Raw genomic sequence first — 15,557 nt, forward strand, 5'->3', positions numbered from 1 at the left:
CATTTACATGTTCAAAAAGGAGTAAGAAGAAGTATTAAACTTATTTATCCTACCCCTCCTCAACAACATAAAAAAGCAGCCAGCTGTAATTAAGTCAGTAATCAGATGTTCAGGCCGACACCTGGCATTGTTAAAATAGATGCATATTGAATCATAACATATTGTATGGTATCGTGTTGTATCCTATTATGTCAAATTATATTGTGTAATATTGTATGATACTGTATGATATCATATAATACAGTGTTTAATACAGTGTTTCCCAACCTGGGGTCCATGCACCCCTAGGGGGAAACTTAAGAATTTTGAGTTTTTTCTTGATAATTAGCAGATCTTTTTATTTTATTTTATTTTATTTTTCCTAGATTGGTCCTAATGTACCGCCATAACAGTGGATAGTTTATGCATAGGTCTTTTGTCATGAGCAAGTGTATGAAGGCCTATGATGTTGGCATTTTGTCATTGGAAACAACTAAAATTGATGTTTAATTTTTCCAAGTGGGCTTAGCTTTTCTTAGATAAAAGAAGGGGGCCCTAAGAAAGAAAGGTTGGGAACCACTGATAGAGTATAGTGTCATTTTATGTCATATTTTATCATGTCCTATTATGTCATGAAGTATTTCAGTTATATTATTGTTGTGTCATGTTGTGTCTTGTCATAACGTATCACACTGAACTGCAACACACCGCACTTTGTTATAGAAAATTATATCATAGTTATATCATAGAAGAAGGAGAAATTTATTTGGCCCATATTTCATTTATTCATATATTCATTTAGTTTACTATTTATGCTCTTTAAGGACAATGCTGAAGCAAAGCCAACTACTGGTAAAAAGAAATATTGAGAGGATTGGACCTGTTTAATCATTTACCCCTATATACCACTGATTTGAAAAATATTCTTAATGGATTTAACCAACAAGAAACAACATGTTGGTTATTGTGCTTTGAAGGTGCTAACAAATGGATTTTTTGGCACAGGCAAGCTATCTGCCTTTTTCCATTCTTTGTGCTAAGCTATGCTAACAGGTTATTTACATAGCTTAATAAAATTAAAGCACTTGTATGTTAGTGGCATCAGTTTCCTCATCTGACTTTCAAACAAAAAAAAGTTTTTATTTGTTTGGTGTAATGTCTAACCAACTGGCCAGCTCCAAAGAGTTCCTAACAAAGATATGGCAAAAGTCTTTTGCAATGCCTGTTAAAGGGGGGGGGGGGCAAATGAAAAATTAGATTATGTTGGTGCTGTCGTCATGCTTGTCTTGGATTTTCCAGATTAACCCAGAATTCCATTTTTAGCACTAAAAGGGTTCATGTTCTCTGTTTAAAATCTGCACTCAGCATTATATGTTCACTCTGTAATCTCTCTATCTCTCTGCCATTTTTCTCCTCTGCTTCAGGGTATGGCACTATCCTGGTCCCAGCATCCCTTGCCCTGTCGTTACCCGACCAGTATCATCGGCATCCATCGTCAGCACACCTCCAGCAGAGCTCTCTGAAGAACTGTGTGGAGCATCATGCTTTCTGGGACTTGGCGGCGTTCTGTGGGGTCCCAGCAGTCTACTCCAGCACCCACGATGAACTCCAGAGGGGTGACGGTGTGCGGGGTCCCCAGCGGCACGGTGGTCCTGGAGGCACAGTATGACTACAACTACCGCGGGGCTGACGGACGGCAGGTCTGCATCAGGGAGGGGGAACGGTTTGTGCTCCTAAAGAAGACCAACAATGACTGGTGGCAGGTGAGGAGAAAGGTCATCTTTATTTGGTCTTAAGATAGCTTCAGTCTAGATCAGAGAAAAATCTATTTTAGTCTGTGTTTTTCTTATTTAAATACATCTATTAAAAGATTTAAAACAACCAGGTAGGTCCTTGATACTTTGCTTTTGTGGCCATTAGTTTTCACTGAAAACCTAAATTTTCTAACCTCGACTGTTTGACGTATCCATGCCACTGGATATATTGACTAAAAATGTCATGGATTGATCAAGGGTGTATCCCGCCTCTTGCCCAGTGTTATATGGGACCCCCCATATGACCCCAAACCAGGGCAAAAGGTATGGATACCAAAAGGATAAACTAGCTTTAGTTGGGCAGAATTCTTAACACACACCCCCACCCCCACCCCACACACACACATACACTCTCTTATAAAATGACTTGATGCTTGAATTGTAAGAAATCTAACATTTTCTGTCAGTTGCTGACAGAGCTCAGTGAGTCTTCACAGCATGACCCCAGTATGTGTGAAATCAGCTTCAAATAATCTGCTCTGTGTGTGTTTACAATGTTAAATACATATCAGTAAAGCTGCACCATGGCTCTGCAGAATATCATTTCTTGCAGTTTTGTCCAGTGGTAGAGCATAAGCTACAACCACAATTCCAAAAAGGTTGGGGCACTGCGTAAAATGTCAATTAAAGAAGGACACAATGATTTGCAAATCTCACATACCCATATTTTATACATAATAGAACATGCACAACATATCAGATGTTGAAAATGAGACAGTTTTCTATTCATTAAAAATGTTAGCTTGTTTTGAATTTGATGGCAGCAACACATCTCAAAAAAGTAAGGACAGGGTCATGTTTACCATTGTGAAGCATTACCTCTTCTTTTAACAACAGTCTGTAAACATCTGGGAAGTGTGAAGAGACTTGCTGGAGTTTTGGCAGTGGAATGTTGTCCCATTCTTGTCTGATGAAGGATTCTAGCTGCTCAACAGTCCTGGGTTTTCTTTGCTGGATATTTCATTTTATGTTGACAAAATGTTTTCTGTTGGTGAAAAGTCTGGACTCTTCTACTGTGTAGCAGTGTTAATTTTGTTAACAAAAAATATGATCAAAAATGTTTGTTAACAACCTTTTTTCAATGAGGAAGACAAGACAAGGACAGGCTTAAATTAGATTACTGATGATAAAAACTCTGACAAAAACTAGATTACTTTTTGTTACAAAGATGAGACAAGACTGAAATGTCGTTGCTGTACTGACGGACATTCAGGTTCTGTGATATTTCTCCTCTGTGTGTCTAACCTGCTGTCTGTTAAAGCAACCAGAGGAGAGAGCAGGAGAAGCTGTGTGCCTAGGCGTGGAGCAGTGTGACAGAGAGAGGAGCTGATAGGTAGATTAAACCTGTAGCTCTTCTCTGTATTCTAGTGGTAGTCTACAAGACCTAACTAAAATGCAGCCAGCCTACCTTTGAAGCATTGAAAATCTCCATCAGCTGTTTAGTAGGCTAGACTTCTGTTGCTGCGGTACAGTGATTCTCCTCAGTTTTGGTCAGAGTTGCAGTGATTAAAAAAACCCTCCAAAAGCTTGTCCTAGGTCCGGTTAGTCAAAAGCATTAATCCAAAGTTGCAATCCGCGTTAAAATCAACGAGACAAATGCTTATTGACGAGTCAAAGAAAGCGACTATGTTTTTGCAATTTGGGTAATTTTTTAAGAGAAAATATAATGTGACTAAAAGTAAAGACTAAAACGTAAGGACTTTTGGTCAACTGAAAATGAACTAAAATTTTTTCATTGTTATTATTGACTAAAACTAAATCAAAACTATGAAGGTTGAACAGGACTAAAATGTGACTAAAACTAAAACTATTTTTGTCTAAAGACTAAAACGACAACTTAATCTAAAATCAGCTGCCAAAACTAAAACTGCTGTGAAGCCATGCTGTCGCTGTTGTTATGGATGCGGTATGTACTTTAGCAATGTCTTGCTGAAATATATAAGGCCTTGCGTGAAAGAGGCTTTGTCTGGAAGGGAGCGTATGTAGCTCTAAAACCTCTTTTCAGCACTAATAGTGTCTTTCCAGATGTGTAAGCTAGGCACTAATGCAACCCCATACCATCAGAAGTGCATTTTTTTAACTGTGCGCTGCATGAGAACAGGCTGCATGGTTCTTTTCCTCTTTAGACTGCAAGATCTGTGGTTTCCAAAAGCTATTTCAGTTTTTGATTCATTTGACCACAGAACAGTTTTCCATTGTGCTCCAGTCCATTTTAAATAAGCTTTGGCCCAGAGGAGACAGCAATGTTTCTGGATCCTGTTCACATAGTATGTCATTTTATTTGCATGATACAGCTTTTACTTGCATTATTGAATGACACAGCCAACTGTGTTAACAAACAGTGATTTCTGGAAGTGTCTCTGGGCCCAAGCAGTGATTTCTAGTACAGAATCATGCCTATTTTTAATGCAGGACCGGCTGAGGGCCCTGAAGATCATAAGCATCTAATATTGACTTTCTGCCTTGTCCCTTGTCCAGAGATTTCTCCAGATTCTCTAAATCTTTTGATAGTTTTATGCACTGTAGATGGTTGGATATTCAAAGTCTTTGCAATTTTATGTTGAGGAACATTTTTCCTAAATTGTTCCATGATTTTTAGCCAGTTTTTGGGAGACTGGTGAACCTCTGCCTATCTTTACTTCTGAGATACTCTGCCTCTCTAAAATGCTCTTTTTAAACCTGTCATGTTATCGACCTGTTTTTTTCCAATTAGCCTAGTCAGTTACAATATGCTTCTCCCAACTGTTTTTCATTTGTACAACTTACTTTTCCAGCCATTTGCTGCCTCTTCCCTACTTTTTTGAGATGATGGTAAAATGTCTCACTTTCAACATCTGATTTGTCGTTTATGTTTCTATTTTTAATCAAATGCAGGTTTATCAGATTGATAAATCATCACATTCTGGGTTTTCTTTTTTTATATTTTTCACAGTGCCCTGACTTTTTGGAGTTGGGGTTGTATATGAGGGCATAACAGTGGTGTAATGCTGCATGCACTGCAGAAGGGGGCACACTCCACATTTATGTCCTGCATTTTTTAGCAACACTCCCAGCAAAAGATAAATGCCCTGAGTTATAGATGACTTTCGCATATTTGGTTCACCTAAAATAGGCCCTTTCGATTAACACATTGATACTCAACCTCTGCTGTTTGACTTCAGCCAGTAAAGATCACTATGATAGTACGATGAAAGAAACATGCTGATAAGAAGCAGCACCGCCAGCTCTGTTCGTTTCTCTTACCCTGATATTCTTACCCTATCTAAAAAGACAACAGTGAGTACTAGCCAGTTAGAGACAGAGTGGTGGGTCATGCATTTGTCATCCTAGAAACAAAAGCAGGTTATGACTAAATGATGTGCCTTAGACAGGATTGAGAAGTAGGTATCCTCTATGGTGATTAAAAAACAAGTGTGTATACAGTGTAAACCTTTCTCTACACTACACTACACTACTGGCCTTTATCAATATGCCAGTGTTGTTGATAGTAACACAAATAAAGAGTATTAAATTATCTCTCCTAACTACATAACTGCTTCTGGTGTTAAACTGTTGCACGACAGTCGAATCAAATGATTTTTAGAATTGAAATTTGCTTAAATATGTTAGCATCTGTCTTTCCAGTTTAACACGAGACAAATGATGATACTTTTTTAACATAAATGCAAATCCTTTACAATGATCCATTGAACTGAAAGCGGACTGTTATGCTATATGTATGATCAGACATGACATAAGACATTGACTGTCATTTGCCATAAAGCATCATTTATTTTCTGCTTTGTTTTCTTTGAGCTGTGTGCCTGCACATATGGGATCTTGTTTTTTTTTTCTTTTTTTTTTCTCCACAGTAAGTCTGTTGAAGCCAGAGAAACGATAGCGCAACATGTTTCTGCCTCAGGCCTCAGCTGTGTTTTTTAACGATGCTCGGTTGAACTTAAGTGAATTAACATGGGAGGCAATAATGGAACCATATGGTGAATAAGATTGTGCTTTGACAGGTGCGGAGGATCGGGGCAGCTAGTAAAACAAAGCCACTGTATGTCCCTGCTACGTATGTGACAGAGGTTCCCATCGCCCCAATGCCCTCACAGCAGCGCCTGGTCATGTCCACCTCATTGAACTCCAACCTCAGGATACTGCCGAGGGTGTCCCTCAGTCCCAGCCCGACTGGGACCAACTACAGTGAACAGCACCAAGGTAAAACACAGAGTTTGTTTAACTCAGTAGTAGGCATGTGGCATTTAATCAGAATTATGTTACATTTGATAAAGCTAAGGATTTTTAACAGCAGTTTCATGATGTGAGAATTTTATCTTACTCATTTTAACTCTACACAATGAAACCCTTACCCCTAGCTGCCACTCACACTTTCCTTTTGAGTTCTGTAGTTCTTGTCAACTTTAAAGGTGCAATATGTAGAATTTTTACACTTACAAGTGTTTTCACAGCCAAGAAATTCTCAATTTCTGTAGTTTTAACAGTCCACGTCTTGTCATGTCGACTGTCATGGCAGAGCCCCAGTTACCAACACAACATGTACGTATTTGATTGCAGCGGAAATGCTGGATGTTATGGCAAAGACTACTAGATGTGAAAGCATGAACTGCTTCTAGAAGCTACCATTCTGTTGCAGTAAGAATCTTCAACAAACAATGCACTCTATAAGGTGTATTTACTAAACATTAAACTATTGCATGGGTGAAAACCACATAATGATGGAGAAAAGTGGATAAAAATGTTTCTCCTTGTTAAGTCTGCCAGCAATCTTAGAATGGTTTGCAAGTAGCTTGCAGCACAAACCAGGGAGGCCACTTTTTAACAGCTTTTCTCCCTCATTATGTGAAATTTTTCTGTGAAATGGAGATGATGAAGAGTCTGTAAAATGAAAATGAATCTGTATTTAGGTTTGATGTATGATAGGTCACTGTGTTATGAGCCCCTTGTTCAAATTTCAGTCAAATTCAACATCTCCAAGTTTATAAAATTAGGCTTTAAAATCATGAATAATGAGGTGGTAAAGTCTGCTCCAGGATGGTGTGGGCGTGTCTTTCGAACAAGCTGAAGCCACGCCCACTCAGGAGAAAGCCAATCCTCTCCAAGTTAAAAAAAATGTCACAATCTTAATGTTGACCTTTTGATCGAGTGCAGCTGCCTGGTTCTGTGCCAGAGAAGAAACAAAGTCTGTTTTCTGGCTCAAATCTCTATTATGATGCTTTAAATGATCCATAGACCATGGAGGCTGATAGATTTGACAAATTTACCTCACAATGAACAAAAAAACAGCATTTAACTAACTTAAGTTTCAATAAAGGCAGGGGCATCAGTTAACAACAGACTGTACTGAGATGAACTGCTCTGTGATTTTATATTGTAATGTTGAAGGGGTGGGGACATTCCCCACATATTTGCCCCACCCAAATTAAACCCAGCCAGGAAAGAGGTGATGTTGGGATTTCACTAGACACCTTATGGAGTGAAGTACTCATTAGAGCCCTCAATTCAAAACAAGGCAAGGCAAGTTTATACTTGGGCGAGAACATGCTGAACCGCTTGTCTTAACTTGGTATTTCTTGTAATTGTTTTGATTGAGAGCCCCCTGGTGGCAGCATTTACATACTGTGAGGTTAAGGGTTACATGGTAAACTCCATGTGCACTGTTCAGTGTGGAAGGAGGGCAAGTGCATGCACCTGCAGGGGGCGAGAAACAACCCTTAATGTGACATTTAAGTCTTTAGACGTCTCCATCATAGACATGGATGGTAAAAATGCTTTCTTGGAGTCTTAATAGGTGTGTGATTTGTTCCATTTGATAGATATCCTACTTGTTACATATGCATATATTGTTAGTGGGAGGGTGAGGTTTCAACCAACTAATGGTTATGCACTCCAAAGCTGCTGTAAATAATACATTTAACAGGTTTTTCTTCTCAGCCCTCTCAGTCAGACCATTAGGTGTTAGTCCCAGTGGTACCACTATTGGGTACTGTGGAATTTCCTTTTGGACTTAGATTTTGCTTTGATAGATTTAATGGGATTTAGTTTGTTTCAATTGGTAATCTGTTCCAGAGTTTACAAATGTGTGTGGTGAATAAAGCTGTACAATAAAAAATGATTCATCCAGATTTAGAGCTAAGATGCAACATTACTTTTGCAAATCATTATGCTGCAACTTACTGTCCTGTTTTTGGATAAATCGGGAAAAAATAAAAGAATAATTAGGGCAAGATTATCAATGTATTTAAAAATTTTTTTGAAAAATAAATGCTGACAATCTTCACAGAAGTATGCACAAGTATGTGGCAGTTTTAGCGCAAGACAGGTATTTTGTTCAGTTATTTTTCTGACTAATCTGTATAAGGATGAAATGTGCCAGATGGTGGAAAGTGAAGCTTAAAAATTAAGAAGTTAAATCATACATGGCATGAATAGCTGGGCAGAGTTGATTCCAAACATTTCAGGTTGGTCTTTGTTTTTTTTATGTTTTATTTTCAAAAATCAAATATGAGCTACGTATCTGAAATAAACCAAAAAAATATAAATAATTAATGCCCACTTTTCTTTACTCTATATCTTGATATTAAATGATTTAGGTTATCCTTGTTTAATAGTGCAGAGAATCACTGAAACTTTTTTTTTCTCAGTATAAGATGTGTCTTTTTTTAATATTCAGCTGCCTTGCTGTGTGACTATAACTGATCCATGTAAACAAACCATATTGTTTACCTTCCTCCCCAGTGAACAAACCCTTGTACCGCTCTATGGAAAACCTCAACTCCAACAGTGCCTTCCAGAGTCCCCACAACAACACCAGTGCAGGTGGAGTTCGCTTCCCAACGCTGCCCCTCTCTGGGTTCAGCTTTACCCCCAACTCTCCAAGTTCCCCATCAGGACACCTCATGGTGCCAGGGTCCCCCGCAGCTTCAACACCAGACACAGCGCCAAGGAACCCTCGGGTGGTGCCCATGATCACTCGCAGCCAAAGCTCCAGTAACCTGCCTGAAAACCTGACGGAGAACACTTATGATGAAGTGGGCGGGACGCTAGGCAGTCGGGTGAACCACAGGGTGCCCAAGAAGTCCTGCAGCCAGTGGGACATGGTGGGAGGGTCCAACAAGAACAATCATCTGCAGGTAGGTGGAGGCGGGGATAACCCTCTAGAGCTTAAAGTTTCTTGGATTTGAAAAACGGCATCTAGTTACAGAAATTGAAGTTTCACAGGTTTATAGGGATGTTCATTTTCTCTGATAACCAGCAGAAGCTTAAAGGAAAACCTCACTCAGCTGTTGCCTTATGCTTTCCATGATCCTAATTTATGAGAAGAGAACAGAACAAGTGAAACAAGTTTCAATTATTTTTTATTTAAAATTAGATCTCCTCGATTGCCCCTTATGGGGATTTCACCCGTTGTAGTGAATGATGTCATGTTCGTCACGAGTCTCAAAAGGTCAGAGAGTACAAAATCCATTACATGTAGGATGTGGGATTAAATTGATTTTAACATTCTCTCAATCTGATGGATTTACAGGTCATGTTCAACAATGTAATTAAACAGCCTGTAGTACTATGGCTTTGAGATAATAGAGTTAAATAAAAACAATTTAAAACATAGAAAATCATGGACCATGAGATTGATTTTATTATGTTTATTCAAATTTGTTTTTTTAATTGGGAGTTTTTTCAGATAGATGTGGAAACAAACAGTTCTATTAATATAGAAAAACCTTCAGCAAGCAGACGCTGTGTTTGATCTACGTCTGTACTTGACCTTAATAATCCTCCCAAAGCAGCAATCAAGATAGTATTGTAGTGACGTCAGAGCCTCCCTCTTTTGCATCAGAGAGGATTAAACAAGACACTGTTATAGGAGAAAAAATGAAGGTTGTCTGTCAGCTTTGGGGAAATCTCCTGCAGCTGAGTATCCAGATCTTTACAAAAGACATTTTTTTTTCTGAGCTGTGCTTGCTGAGGTTACATCTGACTACAAATAACCAGGGCCTCTGTGGAAAGACAGTGCTCTTTTTTTCTGTCTCATTCTCCCGTCCTCCCTGTCTGTCTCTGTATCCGTCCCTGATTCTCTCTCTCTGAGGACCTGCTTTATTTGAGACTTTAATACCAGTGAGCAGGATTATTGCAGCCACATTCAGGTCAATACTCTCAGATTTTCATTATACTTCACTCTCACACAGGGCAATTGAGACGACTGGTTTTGAAAGTGCAGCAATGATGATGAGCTTAAATCAAATTTAAGTGATCCTCAAGAGGGAATAACTCCATTTTCACCTTAAAAAATATAAAAGTGGCTGATTTAAGAGTACTAAAGTGACATTTTTTATGGCACTTTTGCCTCAGCCTCCTCGTGAATTCAGAAATATGTAGACAGCAACATTACATTTGGTGATGTAAGAAAAAGCTGGACATCTCATGCCAAAACTCGAGGCATTAAAAGTTTTTTTTATGTGAGAATGATTTCAAGACACTTATAGTAACTGTTTCCTTCTTGAAAGTGGTCAAAATGGTGTGATGCGATAGTACACGACAAGACAGGATAAGATACGATATGTGATATACAATACAACAGGGGTTCCCAAAGTTGGCGGTGAGCCCCCCCAGAGGGGCACTAAGGCAAGGCTAAACAACACCAGCTGATGACATCAGCAGTGCAGAAGAGGAGCAGTTTATTACTATCACCTCAGATTCAACAATTCATTTCAAGTTCAAGACAATGTCTGAATTTTGGATTGGAGTGGAAAGGAGTGCCTATTGCCAGGCAGGAGAGCAGCCACAACCTTTCTTTTTGGAACATACTAACAGTGCGAGAGGTTTTTCTGCTGTTGCCTCAATCAAACAAAGTCAAGATCACAACTGGACAATAAAAATGAACTGATGGTGGCAGTCTTACTGCACCAAGGACCTGAGAAGCTCTGTTGTACAAAACAATCAAACATATTCTTATATGTTGATGAGTACAGTGGGGGAGGGGGGTGAAAATACTTTCATTTTCCAAGAGGGGACCAGCAGAAAAAGTTTGGGAACCATTGCGATATGATATAAAACAATACGATACAACCTGAGACAATTAGATACAATATGTTTAAAAACAATACCTCTTACAGTGTGATACAAAAAGATATCACTGACGTCTAGCAAAAACCTTGTATCTCCATATATCATGATTTTATTATTTTCTTTATAAATCAGTGCTACATTTAGCCTTTTCATCTGTCCGTGGCTTTTAACATTTGTAAGACTATTAAAAGTGTCAAAACTGATGATAACCATTCAGTGTACATATTTGATAAATATTGTAGTTTTTTTCATTCCCTGAAAAGTGGTACTTATAGAGATGCGAGGTTTTACGTAATATTACTTTACTTTCTTACTTTATGTTATGTTACTTTACATTATGTTACTTTATGTTATGTTACTTTACGTTATGTTACTTTACGTTATGTTACTTTGCATTGTTATTTTACGTTATGTTACTTTACGTTATGTTATTTTGCATTGTTACTTTATGTTATGTTGCATTACGTTATGTTACTTTACATTGGTTACTTTACGTTGTTACTTTACAACATGTTATTTTACATTATGTTACTTTACTTTATGTTACTTTATGTTACGAATCTGCATAATACAATACAGTATTATAGGATGCAATATGATTTGATAGGATTCAATACAACACCATACAGAACCATTTTATATGATATAATATTTGTTAAGATTTCAATACAATATGAAACAATACAATACAATATGATATGATACTAAACAATACCCCATAAGATATTGTTTATGGTTACGGTGGTGGACTTATTTTACATCACTGTGGCTGCAGGGAGTTGCGATGGGACAATAAAGCATGAGATTAATTGCGATTAAAAAGCTCACTAATTGTAGATTGTAGCTAATTGCTGTTAATGTTATTAATCCTGACAGCCCTAGATACCACCCAACATGACAAGAAGTAAAAAGTCATGATAGGATACAGTACAAAAATTGGCCGATGATGAAATTCATATGATCCTGCAATAATTGACAGATTGCAAAACAACCCAATAATGATATCTGATTAACTGAAGAATACAAACACCCCTTGAAGTGCCAGATTAATGTCTTAACTCTCAGCAATTTGGTCTCAGTTTCACCTCTGTCCATTCTCTTGTGTGACATTGTCCTGCCTTCTTCTTCTTCTTCTTCTAAAATTAACTTCCATTCACATCACCCTCACTGACATCATAAACATAGGAGGGGTCATCAAGTGGTGGTTCAGCTCAGGAAATCTGTTTAGAGAGGCAGATTCTTTAAATTAAAATATCTACATTTGGCACCAGATTTAACTGCTTTAATAACAGTATCATATGAGTCAGCTGGTTACGAGTTACTGTATGTCCAACATAAAATAAATGCCTCATCTTCACTGGTTAGTTATTAGACCAAACACAATGTCACAATGTGGTTTATATTGATCAACACATCAATACAGAGTTCTTTGTCTATGGTCTATAAAGCCTCTCTGCTTTCCTCCAGTCACAATGAAGAGTGCAACCACTTGTGAATAAGCACTTTTTCACAGCTTAAAGTGGAAGGAAGTGTTTGAAATTAAGGCCATTACAAGAGGCTAGAACTGTAGAGAACAAGCTTAGGACTATTATGCTGCTGCATGAATACACACAGGAAATGGTTGTAAACAATGTGTAAAAACGCATATTTTTCACCTTTATTTCTAGATTTAAAACAACCTTTTTGGCTTTATATATTGTTTTTTTTATCTGATGCAGGATACTGTACTATAGGAATGTTATTTTGAGAAAATTTCAATATATGTGCACATAATTTATTTTATAAAATGAGAACAGTCTCAAATGTTCACCAAGAGTTCTAATGTTGTGATTTGGCTGGATGGTGACATTTTAGGCATGTAGGGTGCTAAGGAAGGCTGGAGAGGAGGGCAGGGATGGCCAGAGCCAAGTTTAACGCGTCGACACACGTGAGTGTGAGCGGCCAAAGTCAAGCTCGTCAGCCTTTCCACACCTGGTGGAGACTGCCAGCGGTTTTTGGGCCTTGGGGCATCCAGAGCATTACCGGTGGCTTGTGGTAACCCTACTACCCACCCTAGGCCATGGGTGATTAACTACATTTGTACAAGGGCCATTTTTTTACTTGGATGACACTGAAGGGACCAGACTTCCCCAAAACTAAATTTAGCTAAATATTTTTGGCCCAATTAACATATAATTTAATTATTTTTTTCCTTCACAAATTTAAAATAATGTTGCCTTTGGCAGTTAAATCAGTGCCAATCCCCTAAACTGCAGCTGCCACTAGGGAGCGATTGCAGTATTTCGGCTATATATTCTGGGGCTGGCATGTTGTCATCACTGGGTTTGATTCTAAAATGCTGTGTTGTGATTGGTGGGGAAACTGTCAGGAAACCAGTCTATTGTGGCAATTCTCTGGCAGGAAAAACTGAACTCTCAAGGTGCCTAAAGTGGAAAGTTGACATGAAAACAGCCCCTTTAACCAAGAACGAATTCATGAGTATGCCTGTATCATGCACCATGTTCGCTAATAATGACTGATGGGTGGATTTCTGCATCAAACATTAAGCCAACATTTAAAGCCTATTGGGATTTTTTAAATAACATACCCTAAATACCACAAAATATTTTTCCTCTGCATAATTTCTGATTTAAAAAATGTTCTGGGGGCCGAATGGGAAGCTGTGGCAGGCCTGATGTTGATGATCACTGCCCTAGGCTGTAATAACTTGCCATTTCTACCCTTTACTCTGCCCTAAAGATGTGGACATAATTTATTTTTTAACAGATTATTTCGCCCTGGTAAGATGCAAGGACATCCAGAGCACTGCAGGGATCGTGCCAATCCTCCTTCCAGCCCAGTGGTACCCTCATTTTGCTTGTTTGCCACATCTACACCTTCCTTCAGCCTCAGTTTTTGGCTCAAACATGCCTGAAAATTCAGCACAGCACAGCACTGTAGCTACCTATTTTTTGGAAATTAATAATAAAAACAGTCAGTTCTTCGTCAAATCTGTGTGAGCCAAATTGTAAATCATGTACATGAAAAATTTCATAAAAATCAACTACCTAATTGTGGAATAAAAAACATAAAATTAAAAGAAATGTTCTTTAAATTGACTATAGAAATAGAATGATAATACCCCATGCAGACAAACATTTCATCCATCCATTCATTAGTTACATTGGTTACCTGGGGGCACATGCACAGGGAGAACATGCAAACTCCACACAGAAAGGCTCCATCCAACTAGGATTTGAACTAGGATCCTTCATGCTGTAATGGCAGCACTAACCCCTGCACCGCCACGCAGCCCTGCTATCATTTAGACTAGATCAACATAACCTAAATGGATATAAATGCTCTCACCCTACTCATCATCTTATTTGAAAACACTTTTATCACTTTAAAGCTTGATATGTTGCTCAGCCCTACATCCTGGGTGACATTTGTGTAAATAGAGCCCTCACACAGCAGATATTATGACTTGTCACTGCAGGAGAGCTGTAACTAATAACATTACTGATGGCTCCAATACATTTCAGTGTGCTAGTAAATAAAGCCTTACCAGTGAGCTGGTATAGCAGCAAAGCTGACGGGTACATGAAGATGATGTGCAGCTCCAGCTGCTGAATGTAAATAGTTACAGCTTCTTTTAATGTGTCAGAGTCTGCTGGAGGATGTTTCTGTTTCTGCATCCAGGTGCTAAAATAGCTGTTATTTCTGTTGCCAAAAATCAAATATTTTATTCGTATTAAGAAACAGTTTAATAAATGCTCGTGGTGTTAGGATTTAACGTGGTGTTAGCACCTCATGCGTGGAGGCGTGGGCGGCCCAGGTTCTGATTAATCTGTGGTTCTTTTTCTGCATGACATTCTCCCTCTCTCTCTCTTTGTGGTTTCAAACTCTATCTGCTGTCCTGTCCTGTATAGGGGCACAGTCGCCCCACTGAGGCATTTGGTCGTTTGTTCTCATTGCTGAGGTGAGCAGCAGGAAGCTGAGGCACAGGAAGCTTCAGGTGTGCTGGAGACTCAGCGCTGCCCCCTGGAGTAAACTACAGTTATATTCTCTTTTACACGTGCCTCTCTCACTCACACACGAATACACACATGCATGCAAACTCTCCATGTTCCCTCAGTCATTATCTGAAATGACTGTGTGTTATGTAACAGGATCAACCAGTGAGCCAGTCAATCAGTTAGTGAATTATGGCTCCCATATATTTCCAAGAAAGATGATCTCACATGCATATCTTTGCACTTCATTTGATGGGATTTGGGAGCATCATCTCCAGTGTCTGTTTTAGTCCTCTCCCTCTCTCTCTTTTTCTGTCTTTGGGCGAGCACATGCATTTCCATAAGATCTGTTTTAATCCAGAGTCTGACGGGTTATGTTAAAGCGAGAGGCAAGGGATTTAGCCGTTTAGCTTTGTGAGTTTCTACTGATGTTTTTGTTGAAGGCGCTGCTGTCTGCTGTTTTGCTTTTAACACATTGTTCACATAACATCAAGTGAAGCTTATGGGGACCTTGTACTGCTGTACAATATGTACAGCATATAGCACACACTGTACTGTATATAGCTTTGATTTAGATCAAGAAAATCCCTGTGGAGTTGCAAATTCCCCACAAACTTACGGACATGTATGCACAGACATAACAGCATTAGCTGGACATCAAACATGCATTCACTCATGGTAATTGAAAGATGAAGCTGCT

At 38.7% G+C, this 15,557-nt stretch overlaps 1 protein-coding gene across 8 annotated transcripts in view; it reads left to right on the forward strand.

The window, feature by feature from the left end:
• The window catches only part of arhgap9 (Rho GTPase activating protein 9), an 88,774-nt gene that overhangs the window by 20,974 nt on the left and 52,243 nt on the right, over positions 1-15,557 (forward strand). For all 8 annotated transcript variants that reach the window (XM_041778116.1, XM_041778126.1, XM_041778142.1 and 5 more), the window contains exons 2-4: positions 1,404-1,742; positions 5,795-5,993; positions 8,532-8,926. In XM_041778116.1, coding sequence (XP_041634050.1) covers positions 1,521-1,742; positions 5,795-5,993; positions 8,532-8,926 — 816 coding nt within the window. In that variant the 5' untranslated portion in view covers positions 1,404-1,520. The remainder of the gene's footprint in view (positions 1-1,403; positions 1,743-5,794; positions 5,994-8,531; positions 8,927-15,557) is intronic.

Source organism: Cheilinus undulatus, linkage group 3, assembly GCF_018320785.1.
Source record: "Cheilinus undulatus linkage group 3, ASM1832078v1, whole genome shotgun sequence".
NCBI lineage: Eukaryota > Metazoa > Chordata > Actinopteri > Labriformes > Labridae > Cheilinus > Cheilinus undulatus.